At 41.4% G+C, this 19,904-nt stretch overlaps 1 protein-coding gene across 9 annotated transcripts in view; it reads right to left on the bottom strand.

The window, feature by feature from the left end:
• NEK10 (NIMA related kinase 10) overlaps positions 1–19,904 on the bottom strand; it is a 216,797-nt gene that overhangs the window by 170,520 nt on the left and 26,373 nt on the right. For all 9 annotated transcript variants that reach the window (XM_046644179.1, XM_046644190.1, XM_046644185.1 and 6 more), the window contains one exon: positions 8,319–8,403. In XM_046644179.1, the coding sequence (XP_046500135.1) occupies positions 8,319–8,403 (85 nt within the window). The remainder of the gene's footprint in view (positions 1–8,318; positions 8,404–19,904) is intronic.

Raw genomic sequence — 19,904 nt, 5'->3', positions numbered from 1 at the left:
ATTCTCATCATTGCTATTGACTCCAGAAGAGCTATGATTAAAGAACATAGAATACTGTATACATTGTCACTAATTATGGTAGGATATTTTATACATACAAAAATAAAAATAACATTTTAAAACTACTTATATTTATTCAACAAATATTTTTTTCATTCCTGTTGTGTAAAAACCCTGGGTGAGGCTCTGAAGAGGGCACAAATATGTAGAAGACAAAGGCTACTTCACTGAGTTTCAGGCAAGCATAAGGTAAATTCACAAATGCCTGGAATTTAAGACAGAATTTGGTAAGTGTTAAGAAAGTTATACATGAAGTGCTATGATGCCCCAGAGAAGGACACATAATAGCCTGCTGAGGGGACTAAGGAAAACTTCGTAAGAGTGGTAGCCACTGAATGGGCTTAGAAGGATGGGTAGATGTGCTGAGAAGACATGGGGGAATAGGGAAAAATAAAGGAGATTCCAAGAAAAGAGAACAGTAGGCTCAAAAGTGCAAAGAAGTTGCGCAGAAAGAACACCAAGGTGTTCTCTAATTCTGAAAAGTACTTCCATAACTCCATGAAGGGCATTACCTGGAATAATGTTGAAAAGTAGGGTAGGATCAAACTGTGGGAGGACTTACACATAAGTCTGAATTTGGACTTTGTTGTGTGGAACATGAGACCTGACAGAAATGTGTGAACAAGGGATGGATCGGAATCAGCTGTAAAAACTTTCCTCTACTATTAGAATGAACTGGACAGGGAAAGAGGGTCAACTGGAAGCCCAGTTTGTTGGCAGTGGCAGTGGGAAAGAGAATGGGAGGCAGGGATAGTCTTTGAAGTGGTATGACCAATTGAACATGAAGAAACCTTGGAAGAAATGGAACAAAGTAGAAGACATCACCATATTTGACCTGGGTGAATGGGGGACAGTGACATGATTGACAGTCACAGGGAAGGAGAGAAGAATAGACCTAGGTTAGAGGAGAAGACTCAGTTTTAGACATCTTGAGTGGCTGATGGTACATGCAGGTGAAAAAAACTACAATAGGCCATGAAAAATGAGATGAGGGCAAAAGATTGACACTGGATGATAAAGTGCGCAGGCACTCCTATTTCTTTCAGAGCAGCCCATGGCTTTTCATGATCCACGGGGTCAAAGGCTTTACTATAGTCTATAACTCATAAACTAACCTTCTTCTGAAATTCTTTGGAGCACTCCAGTAGCCAACAAATAATTGCAATTCTTGTGTGCCCTCTCTTTTCGAAATCCAGCTTGGACATCAGGTATTTCTTGCTCTATGCAAGGTAAAATGCCTTTGTCACAGCACCATGAGCATCACTTTACCTGCACGGGAGATTAGAGCAATGGTGCTATAGACACTGGACTTTTTGGCATCTCCTTTCATAGGGATTGGGATGGATACTGAGAGTTTCCAGTCTGTTGGCCATTGTTTTGTTTTCCATATTTGTTGGCATATTCTTGTTAAGATTTTGACAGATTCAGTCTCTGTGGCTTGAAATAATTCTATCAGTATTCCATCTACCCCTGGTGACTTATTTCTTTCCAGTACTTTCAGGGAAGCTTTCACTTCACTTCCTAGAGTTACGCGTTCTTCCTTAGGAATCTCATTCAAAAGTATCTGTCCTCCTTTTGTCTCTTCTGTGTAGATCTCCAGTGGACTGTTTCCATCTTCCCTTTATTCTCTCCTGCTCAGATAGTGTGCTTCCTCGTTGGTCATTCGGTATTCCTAATCTAGGTTTAAATTTCCCTTTGATTTTTTGAATCTTCCAGAAGAGACCTCTCATTCTTCTTTTTTTATTGCTTTCTTCTCTCTCTTAGCATTGGCCATTATAGTAGTTCTCTTTATCTTTATGTGAGAGTTGCTGAAAAACTGCATTCAGGATTCTAACCCTGCTTTTGTCACCTTTTACTGTTGCTTCTCACATGTCCTTAACAATTTTTACTGTTTCTTCTGTTGTCCATCTCAATTTTTGTTTTTTCTATTTACTTCCAGGCATTGTCTTTGCACATTCTTCCTAATATTTCTGGTTTCAGTCCATAGTTCTTCTGGTTTTCGGTCATTAAGTTAAATAACGCAAATCTGTTGTTTACGTGGTCTTCAAATTCATTGGGAATAATGTTTACATTATATTTTGGCACTGCAATTCTTTTAGTGTTCTTCTTTAGCTTTACTCTGATATTTGATATCAACAGTTCATGGTCAGGACCACAATCTGCTCCTGGTCTTGTTTTGGCAGAGAGAATAAGCTTCTCCATCTCCTGCTTCCAATTACAGAGTCTACCTGATTTCTATATTGGCCATCTGGTGATGTCCATGTATACGTCGTCTGTTCGGTTGCTTGAAACGGATAGTACCAAACCCTGTTTATACTATGTTTTTCCCTCTACATATATACCTACGATAAAGTTTAAATTTTTTTTTTTTGAGGAAGATTAGCCCTGAGCTAACTACTTTATATGTGGGACGCCTACTACAGCATGGCTTTTGCCAGGCGGTGCCGTGTCCACACCCGGGATCCAAACCGGCGAGCCCTGGGCCACCAAGAAGCAGAACATGCAAACTTAACTGCTGCGCCACCGGGCCGGCCCCGATAAAGTTTAGTTTATAAATTAGGCACAGTAAGAGATTAACAACAATAACTAGTAATAAAGTTGGCTTTGGGGCCATCATTAAGTAAAATAAGGGTTACTTGAACACAAGCACCATGATACCCTGACAGTCGATCTGATAACCAAGATGGCTACTATGTGACTAATGGGCAGGTGGTATATACAGCATGAAAGGACAAAGGGATGATTCATGTCCTGGGTAGGAAGGAGTGGGACAGTATCAGATTTCATCACACTACTCTTAATGGCATACAATTTAAAACTTATGAATTGTTTATTTCTAGAATTTTCCATTTAATATTTTCAGACTGTGATTGACTGCAGGTAACTGAAACTACAGAAAGTAAAACTGCAGATAAGAGAGTAAATACTACTGTAATTAATATCAGCAATATGGGACTAAGTCAGTGTTTCCCAAACTATGTCCTGGGAATAATCATTTTATTTTGTGCAGTGGGTAGTACTAAGCATTCTGCAAAGAAAAGAATTTCATGGGGCCGACCCCATGGCCTAGTGGGTAAATTGAACACGCTCTGCTTTGGCAGCCTGGGTTCAGTTCCCAGCTGTGAACCTACACCACTCATTGGCAGCCATGCTGTGGCAACAACCCATATACAAAATAGATTGGCAACAGATGTTAGTTCAGGGCAAATCTTGTTCTCAGAAAAAAACAAAAAGAATTTCATGGTCAAATTCAAATTAGCTTAGGAAATGACAGGTTACCCAGAGTTTAACAAATTATTTTATTGTAGGACTCCTCAGAGCTTTTAATATGCTGTCATGCACTATAAATCTATAAGTTTCCAATGCAAGAACTAGTGTGCAGCTTTTCCTAAACATCATTCATCAAAGCACACTTTTTTTTTTACAGAATACCTAATTCCCGTGGAACACAGTTTGAGAAGCGCTGTTTTAAAGTATAGGAAGGGGAAAGAGGCTTTGTCGCTCAAAGAATTTGGTTGTTATGTACTCAAGAATTCACCCTTCATTTATTAAATAAACACTTTCCTGCATGCTCCTATGGAGACTGAGCAAGGCCAAGAGATTGCTCACAGACCTGTGGTCTTCCTTGTATTTCTTTCGGTTATAACGATGGGAGTGCTCTAACCTGAGAGGGTTGGCTGGGGAAAACCAAGCCCTCAAGATACGCACATCCCTGGGCTTAGCAGACCTGCTTACTGATCTGAAAAGCAAATACGACTGCATGCTTGAATTACACCAATGCCTCCTGCATGCCCTTTCAAACGTCAGCCTTCTCTCTCCGGTCACAGGCCAGAGGGTCACAAGACTGGGTGCTATACTTCTGAACCTCATGACCTGGAGAAAGTCTCCCAGTCAATCTGAACTTCAGTTCAATGTGCAAAATGTGAGCAAATTTTCCTTGTTCTGCCTATTCCCTGAATTTTTCCTTATTTAAAAAATTGATACAACACTGATAAAAAGTATGTCTAAAAAAATGGAACACACACCAATGCGAACATGGGTGCTGTTAGTACACCACTATTTTTACCACAGCCTAAAATGTCAGAGCCATTAGACACTCTCATCCTAAAGCTACTAGGCAATTAATCAGTGCTGACACGCTGCAGTGAGCCCTTCCCTCTGAATCACCAACATGATCACTCTACATCTCTGTTCAAAAACCATCCGTGCTTCCACACTGCTTCTTCTTTGATCTCCATTTTAAGGCCCTCTATGCACTGGCCTTTACTTATCTTTCCAGGTGTAATAGTAACTACTCTTCTAAGCAGCTTTGTATATTATATGTGTAGGGAGAGAGTAAAAGGGAGATAGAAGAGATGTTTCCAAAGTTTCCTACCTTGGAGTGTGGAGGAAAGGTAGTGCTTTTAAAAGAATTAGGGGTGGGTTCTGAAGGTTCAAGCTGAGAGAAGAAGTGAAGAGTTATTGAGCATAATGTGCTTCAATGGTGGCTCTCAAACTCTTTGGTCTCTGTACTCCTTTACCCTCTTAAAAATTACTGAGAACTCCACAGAGCTTTTGTTTGTGTGGGTTATATCTATTATATCTATTTATAGATAAATTTGGGACTTAAAGGGAAAATTTTGATATTGGACATATGTTCCTGTGAGTAAAGAACAACAACAAAATGATAGTTGAAGGCAAGAACTTGGAAGATAGGGGAGAAGACGATAAAGAACTTTGGGAAGGTTAACATTTAGGAAGGCAGGATTAAAGAAAGGAATAAGGGCCAGCCCTGTGGTTGAGTGGTTAAAGTTCTGCGCGCTCCGCTTCGGCGGCTCGGGTTTGCGGGTTTGGATCCCATGCGTGGACACACTCCACTCATTGGCCATGCTATCCAAGCATTCCACATACAAAGTAGAGGAAGATTGACACAGATGTTAGCTCAGGGCTAATCTTCCTCAGCAAAAAAAAAGAGGAAGATTGGCAACAGATGTTAGCTCAAGGTGACTATTCCTCATCAAAAAAAAAAAGAAAAGAGAAAAGAGACAGGTAAGTAATACAGAAAAAAAAAAACTGCTGAGGAAGAGCTAGAAGTTCTCAGGATCAGTGAAGGCAAACAGAAAATGTGGTACAGGGTGTGTGCTGCTAGAGAGGTTGAGGATGCGAGCGCTAAGATAAGGCCATCAGCTCAACCCTCTTTTTATCGTTGTTTCCAATGTAATTGTAGTTTAGGAGCTTTTAAAATTTTCTCTTTATCCTTGATAAGCAATGGGTTCACTATAATAAGTCCAGGTGGGCATTTATCTTTATCCTGCTTGGGACTCCGACTACATTTGAAATCTCAGAACAAATACCTTCCTTCAACTATGGAAAACTCTAAGCAATTATATCTTCAAAAGTGGCTTCTCTTTCCTTCCTTCAAGTCTTTTCCTGCTGAAATCCCATTTAGCATATATTGAAGGCTCTGTGCATTACTGGCAGGCAAGATCCAATCTACAAACCACCAGTTTGCAACCTCCAGGTCAAGGAATGACGACTGAAGCATGACACACTATGGTCTATTTCAATGGCTTCCAGAGAGAACCCTGTACACAGAATTCAGTGTGCAAGTTGTGCGATACATCAGTCCTCATAGAAAGGAAGTGGGTTCAGGAAACATAGCCTGGCCTTTCGAAAAATGCAGCATGAAGGTGAGGTGAAGATTTGAAGGGATATCTGAGCCAAGAAAGGGAACTTTTATGATAAGGCAAAATAGAAAGAGAAAGGGGGAAGCGTAAGCCTTGGCAAGGAGGTGGGATATTTCTTCTGAAACAAGAAGAGAAGTAAAGTTGCGTAATAATCCAGATATTTCAAGCACCAAAGAGGAGAAAATAAGAGAGCTCCCACTGGGATGGCTGCAGTTTTCCCTGTAAAACAGATGATGATGTAATCTGATGAGGACGACAGGGGCAGGGGGGTTTGGGTGTGAGAAGTGGAAGTGGGCTAGAACAGGGGCTGTGGATCCTGCAGTACCGATTCAACGAGGGAGGGAAGGAATGCCTAGCAATGGCGAAGCCACGCGGAGATTCACCGGCGTAAATCGTAATAGACCCCAGCATAGCTTTGTGACTCTGGCCAACAATTCTTGGCAACTCAGGATGTTAAACAACTGCCTGAGCACATGCTCTTCTTTATGGGAAGAGTTCCAGGAGGAGACATTCAGAGAGAATCCCCTTCTATGGAAAGACTGGAAATCCGGGGGAGATTTACTTTAACATGTGTTTTGGTCACAAAATCCCATAAACAGAAAGGTCAGTAAATTCTTTCCTTCAGAGAGCAGCACAATCAACCATGTCTCACTCCATCAAGAACTAGATTAAGAAAGGCAATACTTTAGATGGAGATCAGCAGTGTATGACACAATGCCATCAGTTTTCTGAACAAACAGAACATCTCTAAGGCAAATATTTTGCTAACTTCTATGAGTCAAAAAACTAGATCTCCTGCTAAAAATCCTCCTTCCTCCATGAATATTTTTATTTGTAATATGTATACAATGTTCTCATCCAAACTGAGACACACTGGATAATAAAAGAGGGTGCTATTAATAACTAGGAGGGAACGATTAGTACATACTGGGCTTGACCCAGGCAAAGTGGAGCATATGGTCCACACTCATTATATGTGATCCATACAGAATGGCAAATGGCAGCCCAGAAACACAGGGAACTCATAGTTCTGTGTGATTGGTCATAGGAAAGAAGGATGCTATCTGCCAAGAAAACTGAGCAACCAGGACAGAAAGTCATTTGGAGTATATGCCCTGAGTCAAATATTCAAAGGAGTGTGGTTAGCTAATTAAAATAACACAAAGCCAGCTTAGAATATAGAATGAGGAAGGGAGTGATTCACCTAAGGTAAAGATGTGGAGCCACCATGAATCCCAGAAGCCTCAAATCAGAGCAGGCTCTGTAGCTAGCTAGTATTGAAACACTTTCTTTTAAAGTGCTAAGTTTGGAGAAGATGGTTATTGGGGGAATAAAAGGAAACACATTCTAACTCAAATAAGGATTCATCAATAAAATTGAATCCAAAATAAAAGATCTTCAAAGTAGTCTGAGCTTCCTAGAAGATTATCAGGGCAGGGTATAACAGGAGATATTTCTTAGGAAAAAAAAATCTGTGAAAATTACCGAAGCATGTATGAACAATAAGAAAGCTCTTTAGATATTTAACACGGGCAAGCAGAAACAGTAATGATCCAAAAGCAATCTTGAGGCTTTGGGGCAGTGGTTCTCAAACTGTGGTCCCCTGATTAACAGCTTCAGCATCACCTGGGAACTCGTTAGAGATGCAGATTTTCAGACTTGCTCCAACCCTGCTGAATCAGAAGCTGTGGGGAAATCTTTAAGTCCTCTAGGTGTTTCTGATGTACAAGAAAGTATTACAATCTCTGCTTTACGGAAGCAGCTATCCAGCAGCTGGGACTGGAAGGAATAATTTTCAAGGTCCAAGTGAGGTGTTAGATAAGTTTTGCTTTAGAGTTTTACCGCTAAAGCACTAAGTCCTTGCTACTCAATGTGTGGGCCACGAACCAGTGGCATTGGCAACCCCTGGAAGCTTGTTAGAAATGTAGAATCAGTATACACCTACTGAACCAGAATCTGCATTTACAAGATCCCCAGTTGATTCCTATGTACGCTAAAGTTTGATAAGCGCTAAACTAGAGGCAGCACATCCAACTAACTAGTGAGAAAGATTAGGGAAAGATTCTTGACCTCAGAAGCCTCATCTGAGACAAGTGGGAGGCCCCTTGCTCACATCTGACTCAGTCTTAGGCTCGACATTGGGAAGGGCATGGACTCTGGAGCAGCTGTTAAAGCTACAGGCCCCACATTTCCCACTGGCTGCCTCTGGAGCCCCTTGAGGAGGCCCCACTTGTCACTGTTGACTTTGACCTGGTGAGCCGCTTAGCCTTGAACACACATGAAGGTGTGGCCAAGTGTATACCACTCTGAACTGCCAATGGTTTAAAATGCCAGGTAGTATTGAAAACATGGACCAAGGTTCAATCTACTTAATCCCACTGGTAATATAGTAGAAATATACAGATTTTTTTGTCCCCATTAAATCACTTCTCTCCTATCTTTTTAATAGAAGGTGAGATACTTCTCAGATTTGGAAGCTATTGAGCTGTGAGAGAAAAAGAAAGTGAACACGGTCTGCTTCAGAGAAAAGCCCACCACTTGTTCATTTGATCTTCATAACAAGTAAAAAATATTTTGTTTTTTCCAACCAACCTGATAACATGGATCCCTCATTAGTAGTCTCAGACAGATCAACACTCTCAGAAAATGAATAGATGGAGCTCGATTAACCCACTCTCTGAAAGAAGAAAACAAGAGAACAAGTTTGTTCACATTTAAAAGCTCAATGTGACAGTTTATAAAGACTGTGAGACTATGAAGGAGAACGAGGCACGTATAAAGGAATAAGCATTAGTTTATTTCTAACTTAATCTGCAACAAGGACTTTTATTTGGTACCTGAACACTTGACTCATTTTAATTCACAACGCATATAAACTGTCTTTATCACGACAAAGTGGAGGATCCCAAAATTATTTGTTTCTCAGAGCTTGTAATGACTCAGTGCAGCCCCTGACCAAAACAAACAGCTAAAAGTTCCAACAGTTAGGTTCAACTTAATAAGAATTTATGGCCTACTAACTTAGTATCCATTTGGGAAAAAAAATACACATACGTTGAAAGAAAAATATTTTTAAGTCATTCTTAAATAACCACATTTACTTATTAAAGGGCATGTGCACCTGTAGATACTGAACTTCTCAAGCCTTGGAGTCAGATGGTGAGAAGGGGGAAGCCAAGCATGAGCGCCATCCTCAGCAAAGTGTGGGCTCAGCCTGATCAGGGAAGGCGGCTCTGCAGGGTGTGTCAAGCCTCGGAGATGTCCCACTAGGAGGCAAAGGGCCTTCAAACTCCCAAAACTGCTGTCCTTGGCTGAGGGCTGCAGGAGGGAGCGGGAACAAACGTTGGGCCGCTATTGTTCTCTGTGCCTGCAGGCAAAGTAGACTCAAGGAGCCAGAGGCCACACAAGCACTATTGGACAGAAAGCGCCAAAACAAAAAGAGGGGGGATCTGAGGGTTCTGGGCAAAACACCAACAACATCCTACAGCTCTGTCCCTAACAACATGCAAATATAGAGATTCATTGAAACTTCTGAAATCAAAGTAATAGTCAAGGGGGAAGTTGTATTAGGACAGAAACTGAAGATGCATTTACTAAAAATCAAGCACAGAGGTAACAAATGAAACTGGGCCTATTCAGAGAAAAAAAAAATTGCTTCAAACATTGAATACAACCAATGTCCAAAATATCATCAGCAGATTTCTGACGAAATATTTAACTTAAAGTATCACTTCACTGCCATCAAATGATAAATGTATGTACTCAAGGGAATTTGCAGAGGCTTTTAAATTACGATCCTTTGGCAAAGAATTATTTAGTCATATCCCTTTAAGGCTCTTTAAAATACGGACAATTGCAAGTTTGCTGTGTTGTTGAAGGAACCAGACAAGGCCTGAGTTCAGAGGAGGTCAGAGGGCCTTGCACCCAGTAGCTACTCAAATATGCATTGATGGACCAATTCTCTGATGTAAGCCAGAGTTATAAAGATAAGTACAGAGAGGTCATAGCACAGACACCTCTTACTTAATGGATTTTAACTTAAGGGAGCAGAGTGTGTCAACACAGCACCCATCCACTTACATGATTTTATAAGCTCTCTGGTTAGCTCCAGAGGTAGGAAGTTTGGACAGGGACAGTCTGTATGCTTTGGCGACACTCACCATCCCTTCCCAGACCTGCTGGGCCACTGTGAGCAGTTTCTATTTCATAGCTAAGCTGCACTGTGTCCAGTTAGAGCTAGTAGTAAATGAATTCAAAATGTTAAAGCTTTTCAGTCGGCTCCCAATGTCACTGCGTAGACTATAGAGCATGCAAGACGCAAGTTGTCTTTCACACCAGTTGGTGAGGACACTTGTGCCCAAGGATTCAAGAAACAGGGCCCAGACTGAGACTGGAACCCACAGCTTCCTGAATGTCAGTCTGAGTTAGCATGTCTGAAACTGAGTTCATGATCTCCCCCACAACCTGAACTTTCCAGTCTTCCACCTGACCAGACCAAAACCCTTGGTGTTTTTCTTGCTTCCTCTGTTTCCCTCTCATCCTTCATCCAATCCCTCAGCTTTTAAATCTACTCTAACTTAAAAACATCTCCCCAATCTGACCACTTCTCACTACCTCCTTCACTTTCACCCTGGTTCAAGCCACTATCATCTGTTGCTTTAGCTATTGGGAAAGCTGCCCATCTAGCACTGCTGCTTCCAACTTTGCCCCCTGCTTTACTCTTCTCACACCTGCCAAGGGGATCCTCTACAGACACAAGTCAATTCACATCACTCCTCTTCCCAAACTCTCCAATAGCTCTCATCTCACCCAAAGCAAAAGTGAGAGTCCTTATCAGGGCCCACAAGGCCCTGTAGGATCTGGCCTCCCCAGTGCACCTCCGACCTCACTCCTACCACTGCCCCTTACTCACTCCCTCCCAGCCACACTGACCTCCCTGCTATGCCTTCCACAAAGACCCTGCCATCACATGGGCTGAGCTAGGAGGTGGTGCCTACCATGCCTCCCATGACAGCCTTTCGTAATTTCTTAATATTGGAATCTCCCAAAGAATTAAAAAGATATTTTCTGACATGACATGAGGACAGTCACATCTAGTTGTTCTAACCAAATTGTCTTTCTTGGTACAGAAGCCGCCAACACAGTACAGACTGGACTCCTGAGGTGAGGACGGGGGGCTGGAACAAAAGGCATTCCCTGCCAGGTGACATTTGTCTCACACTGCCCTCCAAGCCAGTCCAACAGTGGTGCTTAGTACAAATCTTAACAAAAACATAAAAGAAAAAGTGTCTGCTCGTTCCCACTTTGCAAAAAACACTGAGAAGGTAATGGTAGCTATTCCAGACTAGAATCTACATAATATCTCCCACCCTCTCCCACTTCCACCTCCATCTGCACAGGTTGTACACCCAGGAAGGTTAGGATACTTTAAAGATCTGCCCCTCAGTCAAGGGGAGCATTTTCTTGAGCAGGGGTCCCCAGCCAATCCTTGCTTGACTTGTCCCATATTAATCCTTGGCCTTTGTGGTAGAATTCAGCTTTGTCTTCTCTATAGTCCTGAGAAATTCAACTCCCCCCGCCCCCAAGATCTGCACATCTCAAAGCTGAGTACACAAGACCCACTCTCCTCAATGAGAGAATGAACATCTGTGGTTACTGCCCCTAGAGGTATCACCTCCCACCCCACCCCATGCCATGCACCATTCCTTCCATCTACTAAGACTTAGCTCATGGGAAGGAGGTTGGGAAATAGGCTTTTCCCATAGCCTTATATTCCCAGGGGGTTCCTTATAGATTCGAGCTCCCGGCAGAGACCTGGCTCTGTGGAGAGAAGTTGAGCATTATGCCCCAAGAGCTTCACTGGCTGAGAGTTACTCTGGCTGCCATCGCCAAGCTTCTGGCAGGAGCTGCCCACCACAGCCCTCCTCCAACCCAGGCACCAGGGCAGTGACATCTTTGCTATGGAGGCAAAGCTCAGTTTCTTCTGAAAATAAAGGCAGAATTCAACCCCCCCAGAGCAGCCAGCCAGGCAGAATTATCCAAGGCCACACTGGGAAGCGGTGTTACAGTTCATCCTGGCTTCTCTGCCCTGGGAAAAATATTGTAAATTTGAAATAAATTTTGCCTTTAAATCACCTAGGGGAACACTTGTAAGGATGTGGTTATTCTAAGGCTCCTATTACAGACAGGATATCTTTAATCTTTATAAATAGGGAGATGGCACAGGACCACTTTCCCTTTCAGGTGCTGGAGTTAGCTAAAGATAGCATGGAGCCTGAACTGTAGCGCAAAGATACTATATCCCAAAGATCTAACAGAAATAATGATCAAGTTGCAACAGCTGCTGACAACCTAATGCAGTTTAATCCTGATTGCTTTCATTATTTAAGAGGAAAAGCCATGGGACATATTGAGAGATGATTCATGCTATAAATATGTGTGTACTTGGTATTTTTCCTGTTAACTATATACAATCTTCTTGAGGAAAGTTCATGACCTTCCTGATGTTTCTTCATATTAAAATAAATATGAAAAGTTTTTTCTGTTTCCTCCCCCTCTAAAAAGAAAAAGAAAGAAAATTCCAGAATAGTTGTCTTTCTTTTTTTTTTTTTTTTTTTTACTATTAAAGGAGTGTAAATAAATGAAGCGTCCCAGAAAGGTCTCAGAGTTAAAAGTTCTGTTCCAGGCAATGGCATTTTTTGTTTTGCAAGTTTGGAACTGAAGCCCAAAGCAATTAATATTTCTACATCATTCTGGCCTCCGCTGTCGTTAATGTAAATAGAATTCCTGGTGTCTGCGTCCTCTGGCTTCTCCTCTCTGGGCGCTGACCTCTGAAGAAGCAGCTGTTCCCTCCTTGGCTCCCAGCCCTTACCGCCCCACAAGGACGCAGCACATCCGACGGAGCTCTGGTACTCAAGGGGAATGGTGCGTTCTGTAAGACGATATATCTCTGTTTGCCAAGAGTTGGGGGACTAGGAAACACACAACTTAGTGTGACCAGAGAATTACAGAGAATAATAGTGACAGACTGTAAAGATGGGTGCCTTCATTTTACTGAGTCAGCAACTGCAGCCTGGAGACACTGAGTGACCTGCCCAAGGCTGCACATAAGCAACAGAGCTGGGTGCCCAGCTCCTGGGCCAGCACTCTGCCATCCCTCCCCTCACCCAGGTCCTATAGGAGGGGACGACTGAAAAAGTGACTCTTCAAATACGTTTACTATGGGAAAGGAGTGTTCAACAGAGTGGCGAGGGGGTCCGTTGAGGCAGCTCTGAAAAACTTGTCTGTCTGCAAAGACAGTGTTTCCCCGGAGGATATGTCCCAATATAGTAGGCACAGCCGCAGATTCATGAGCAGGCAAATATTTATCCCCTCTTGTGACTGAACTTTTGCCACTGCTTTCACAGGACTATTAATACATGGCAGCATGATCAGCTCCCACGGCCTTTGTCCATGACCACCTGCCATGACTTTCAGCATCAGATGCCACTTTCTGCTATCAATATAAAAGGAGAAGGAAAAATGGTACCACCAGAGACACAGTTTTGAAAAGAGAAAGGATAGTTGGGGTTTCACCTTCTTGCATAGGGGAAGAAACCAATACCTAATGTGAGAGCTCCATGTAAAAATCAGTCATGAAGCTGTAGTATTGAATATTGAATAAAGCTGCAAGTAAGATAAAGGAGAGTCAAATTGTCTGGGGTTAACTGAACCCAGGGGCTGATGCAAATGCCAGAGGTTACAACCTAGACCCCCATTTGTAACACGCTTCCCTCCGTCCCTCACTCAGAATAAGCAGTGTCTTCACAGCAGAGTGTTATCTAGTTTGCCCTATTCATGTTGTAGCGCTATTTTCATTAACACACAAAACAGCAACAAAAAAACTGCCACCTTTGACTAAACTTTAAAAGTGGGAGAATTCAAACCTGTTTCGAAATAAATATTAGCTCAATTTCATAGGACAGAGCCCCATTTTTTTGGATAGTTGAAAAAGTAAAATTCACATCAAAATAGACAAGTAAAATTAAAAGAAATAAGAATTCACGTGAAGAAATTAATTATAAATGAATATTCAAGGACTCTTTACTGACTGATTCCACTATTTTTAATGGGTTTTTGTTCTTCCTGTCTCCCATTAAACCTAGCCCAGAATGGACCTAATCAGAAGGCCATCCGATGGATCGTGCTGGTCTCTAAAGTCAGAGAGACACTGAGCAGAAAGGACTGTCTTCTACATGTTTCTTCTACATCGTTGATGAGAGTGTCAGAGGTAGAAAGCTTTCAAATTTACTCATTACTAACTAGAATCCAGGCACTGTTACATGCCCAGTGGTACAGAAAAGGACAAAACCACGCACTTGTGTTCACAGAGCTGAGTGGGCGAGATAGAGTGATAGGAGTTGAAGTCAGAGAGCTGGCAGGAGCCAGATCTATAGGGCTTTGTAGAATAGAATAGGGACTTTGGACTTTATATTTTGGAAAGTCACTGGTAGGCTTTCAGCAGAGGACTGACATAATCTGACAGAGATTTTGAAAGGATTCTTCTGTATGTGGTGGTGAAAACAGTCTAGGGAGCCAAGGATCAAAGGAGGGAACCCAGTTAACCAACTGTAATGGTCCAAGCAAGAGACGATGGCAGCTTGGACTAGGTTAATAGATGGCGAAGACTAAAGCTGAGGGGAGGGCAAGTTGAGTGAGAAAAATCAAAAGTCCTGTTTGAGGCATATTAATTTTGAGATGCCCAAAGAAGAACAAGTCCATCAATCAATGTGAGAGACACAAGATGAATTTACAGAAAGAGAGAGCTGTACTTATAAAGCACAGTCTCTCAGAGCAAAGTTCACAGACTAGTTCAGAGATAAGTGGACTTTCATAAGTGGGAGTGTTTAGGGATTGGTTGACTTTAGCCATGGAGACGTGGTTCGTGGAACGTGTCTGTCGCTTATTGCCTGGCTCTCAGAAGCTCATGTGCGGATGGGAAGCTGTGATTTATTGATTTGGCCAGGTTTAAAACTGGTTCTGGTGGTTACATGTAACCAAAGAATAAGCAGGCCTCTCCTGCAAAGGTGGGAACATTTTAATTTCATGCCGGTTAGACGTCCAAGTGAATGAGTTTCGCAAGAAGCAGTAGTAAACAGTAGAAAAGAGAGAACACGATTACTGAAATGATACTTTTCTGTGGTGTAAAACCAAAAACAAATTTTAAATATACTTTGATTAAAAAAGAGCCAGGGAATCAGCTAGGCATAGGAGAAAAGAGTACCAGTCAACACTTTGCCTCAGGATCATGAGCTTGTCCTTTCAGTATCCACATCTATCAAATGAGGCTGGACTGGATTTTTTCTTCAATATATATATTTTATATATATATATGTATATAATATATGTTTTTATATATATTATATATATTATATATAATATGCATAGTATATAATATGTATGTATGTATATGTACACACACGTATGCATATGTGTGCGTATGTATATGTATGTATATGTACATACATATACAGATGTGTGTGCATTTTAAGTTTGGCATATACTCTAAATAACATTTCAGGAGAAATAAAAATGTAAGAGCTAGATATTTGCTCCAAGTTAGGTGATGGGAAGAAAAGGAATCATTATTTGCTTGAGGATTACATGAGATCCTAGTTCTTGACGCTTATTTTCTTCCTTTCTACATTTAAGGTTCTAAAACTTAGAGCAAAAGGGAGACAAAAAGACAAGATCCTGAAGGATTCTCAGCCAATGATCTGGCTCTTTTAAAAATTCTACTCTGGATAAAAGCAGAATACAATTTTGTACGTATATAATAATCTCTCATATAAGTGAAGGAAAAAAGCTTAGAATTAAAAAAAAGATTAGAAAGAAATACAGCAAGAGTTAATGTAGCTATTTCAAAGAATGATATAAAGGGTAAATTTTCATTTTTTGTAATTTTATGTATTTTTCAAACTTTTCACAGTAATCAGAATAATTTTAATGCAAAAATTTCTACTTTATGAAGACTCAGCCTCCATGCTCACCAATAAAAGCAGCATCAACGTCTTGAGTTGGGGATAAGAGACCCAAGTGCTGTTCTCTAGGAGCTCAGTGTGTATTGGGGAGTGACACGGGCCCAGGGCCAAGGGAGGGGAGAGGAGGGGCCGGAACAGCCAGAAAGGCAAAGTGGTGGGGCAGCAGCATTCAGGAAGGGATGAATGTGGGCCGAGGCTCAGAGGTGAGAGAGAGAACAACTTTCCAAGGAATGATGAGGGGTTCACTCTCATCTTGGCGAGCCCAAATGATGCACTGGGCAGGAGCAAGAGATGAGGCCACGAAGGAACAAAATCGCAAAGGCCTTTGTGAACCAGCTAAGCTCCCTGAGCTGAGGTTCTACCCTGGTCATTAGAAGAATTTTTTAAGCACCTCAAGACCCAAACCTGAGACTCTTTTGGACCTTAATGAACCTTTATCTCTTTCCAATTCATGGGGCTAACCTGAAGGCCTGTCTGGGGAGGTTTGAACTATCTGACAGACTTTACCAAGGTGACCAGGATACTCTTGCTACTCTTTTCCTATACAAATAGGAAGCCTTCAAAGACTCCTATTGGCCTCTCTGCTACCTGATCAGATAAAATCACACAAAGAGCATCTCTCTATCAACTTTATATATTTTAAGAACTTAATCCAGACACTGAAGAGACTTTTGCTGCATCCTAATTTCTGGGCCTCTCCTCTCACCTGCCTGTGACAGGGTCTGCATAGCCAATGCTAAAGATCAGGTAAAGCTCAAAATAAGAGTCACTTGCATCTTGACCTAGGCCCTAGCATGGACATGGACAGCAAAGGTCTAGTTGGTAAACAAATGACTATGTAGGTCTTCCTGGCTAGTAGTTTTTATGAAGTTCCCAGAACACTTGTAATAGCATTTCTAATGAGATTGTGACAGTTTTGGCCAGATGTTTTCCCCCAACACAAGCAGTTCTTGAGCTCTTGTATAGTGTAAATATCTTCCCAATCTAGACTTCCTACAGAATTATTTCCAAAATATTTCAAATTTGCAGCAGGAATTTTAGGAACTTAGACATACTCATCTCTACAAAAGTTACAGGTGGGGCAAGAGGGGATATCCTGGCAATTCTAGGATAGCATTACCAGGAAGAGGTCCGTGCCCAGGATCCAAACGAGGGAACCCTTGGCTACCGAAGCAGAGTGTGCAAACTTAACCACTCAGCCACAAGGCTGGCCCAAAAAACATGCTTTTTTGAAGTCTCATATTGTCATCTTCCTTGTTAATACTGTCTTCTGCAATTGTCAAGTGGTCTGATTCTGCCAGGGCCTCATTTATCAGATTCCATCAGTTCAGCACCGTTATTCTCAGACACTGAAATTCTACATCTTTAGCCAAAGTCACAAGTTCATTTTACAAGAAGATTATGTTATATTTTCATTGTTTTATAGTATCTTCACATTGTTTCACAATCAGCAAGAAATGGACCAACAAAGATGGAGCTCAGAGGAGCAGACACAGAAAAGAGATATTTGAGTAGAGATCAATTTTATAAGTGGTCTGTTAATTAGTGAATTTGTCAATTTTGTGGCAACTTTTACTTCCCTATAAAACCTCATAACAATCTAGTCTTGGATACCAAGCACTCTTTGTACTTTCCCAGACAGGCAGATGAGATGAAAAGCAGTAGATTTATTTTCTAAAAGCAGACTGTACCGTAGACAAATAATGTTATGGCAGAAAGAAAAGTTGGAAGGTCAAAATTTTCTTCCATATCTTGCCACACATCAGGACTTACTACCATGTGTGACTAGGAGTAACCTCAAGTTCAAAGATAGTATTTTCACTTGCCCTTTGAGGTACACCATGAGGTGTTTGTAGTGTTACCTTATCTGACTCTGGATTAAGAAGTCGGGTCTCATTTCAGATGCCACCTGGCAATCTCATTTTTGAGAACAAAGGAATAATCACAGGTCAATCTTAGGAAGAGAACCGAGAAAGGAGGTAGCCATGAGTGTGGTTTAGGGGAAGAATGCAGTTGAGGAGAGTCAAGTAGGAGAAGATTGAGAACAATATCAGTTGGGCAAAAATTGAGAGACGAGTTGGAAGGGCTCTCACTTCATGGATAAGACTAAATACCCAATCAGCCATGTTCTCAGGGTAAAATTCAATGGCATAACATCCTGAATATGCCCTATCTTATCTACAATCAGAATTTGACCAAAGACCAAAGTCCACACCTCTCAATCTCATCCAACTTTTAGTTATATTAATATAAATGGTTTATATTTACCATATTTTCCCTTGTATTGGGATAGAGGGTAATGGTTTTGCTGACCAGAGTAGACTCTGAAACCGCAGGAAGAAAAGGACCACATGTCCTATTCATCTTTGTAGTTTTATCCTGTCTTCCTTCTCTATCGCTTGCTCCCTCTCTTCCTTGCACATACTAGGTGCTTAACAATTGGTTTATTGAACTGAATCCAAGACTTCCAGCTAACATTAAATCTGATGTTCACAAATAAAGGGTTAGGAAACCATACCAGAAAAGGCTGTGAGATGTTATTCTTCTGTAACTCTAAAATTAGAGGGAAAAGAGGAAAATGGAAGTTCTGCCAAACTTCCAAGGTTATATGGGGTGAGAAATAATGGAAGACCTTTATACTTAAGCCATCTTTTACCCAAGCCTGCTTTTAGAATAGAACTGAACATAACAATCTGTCAGCAGCCAAAGGATGACATAAAAGGATGCTCTTCATGTTCAACATTCCCAAATTCCTTCTCGTACTATGAAAGCAAAGACATCTACAATCATCTCTTCCTAGTTTTAAGATTTCCAGGGACTGCTCATGTTGCAAGCCAGTAACTCCAACCAACCTAAGATACCTCATTAATCATTAAGAATTTGAAAAGGTCTTGACAAGAGATCTCTTGACTTCAGAATTGTTAAGATCTTTTTCAAATGTTGGATGCCAACACTTGCCCAAATATTTTCCCTAACAATTGCCTTGTCTAGTGCCATTAGAGTGAGGATACATTGAGGCCTCTCACATCTTTAATACAGGAAATCTTCTGCCTTCTCCAAAGTGCCAACAAGAAAAAATGGCCTATTGGTCATCCCTTGAGGAGTCCATGATAGCTGTCTTCAAAACAAATTAGAAAACTTCATTTTCCAATGCCATTTCAGGCATAATTATTCTGCTACTAACCATTGTTCTACTCTGTTCAAGCTCAAGAAGAAAACAGCCCAGGACAACTTCAGGTCCCCTGCAGCGTTCATTAGTCTTTCAAAAATCTTTGAGTATATTGTCAAGAACAGGGCAGCGGCCCAATTGCCTAACCATGGGAGAGATTCTAGGCTTCTTGTATCATGTGGACCAGTCTGACAATCCTCTGCTTAAACCAAGGACAAAGGTATGACAGATGCAGTCCCAATCCTAAATTTCTTAAACTAAACCAATATATTTGGCAGTCACTGTCCAATACTTAAATATGCAATACTAAATAACCCATCCAAAAGATCAAACCATTAGGCCACCACTTAGGGGTGTATTTTGTAGCTGATTCTTTATAGAGGACTCACCATGACGCTGTTCTACTTAAACTCAGCTATTGCACTGGACCAAATTAGAGTTTTATTTCAGTCAAGGCATTAAATTACTAACAGTTCTCCTATTTCCCAGAATAGGAGTAATTTTTTCCCATTCAGATATCTCAATCAGATATCTCAATAAAGTCTCATAGTGATGGCGAAGATTCAAGGTTCTTCATAGGCATCATTTCAGCCAGTGCTTGTGGGGAGAGAGTCTGGGTCTCCTGGGAAGAATAAAAGGCCAGGTCCTACCATGACGGAATGTTGGGAGCCTCCTTCATATCTGGCAGCAGCACAGCCAGCTCTCAATTCAAGTAGACCCAAACGGATAGAAAATCCAACACTGACTGCAATCCAGGACCAGTCAACGTCCCACTGAAAACCCCTATATTTGTGAGAGAGAATCTAGAGGACATGCTAACTAATCCTTCTCTACAGTCCCAACACTGCACCTGTGTTAAGACAAAGGAAAGCACATTTGTTTTGGTTCTGAAAAGAAACATCGTCATTGGGCTGTGACTGGATGTCACACACTAGTCTTCTCCCCAAAGTCCAGACGGGGGAAGCCCATGTAATCAGTCCTTGTATTGAC

Source organism: Equus quagga, chromosome 1 (assembly GCF_021613505.1).
Source record: "Equus quagga isolate Etosha38 chromosome 1, UCLA_HA_Equagga_1.0, whole genome shotgun sequence".
Taxonomy (NCBI): domain Eukaryota; kingdom Metazoa; phylum Chordata; class Mammalia; order Perissodactyla; family Equidae; genus Equus; species Equus quagga.
Note: the sequence above shows the minus strand (reverse complement) of the source record. Positions and strands in the feature narration are given on the sequence as shown.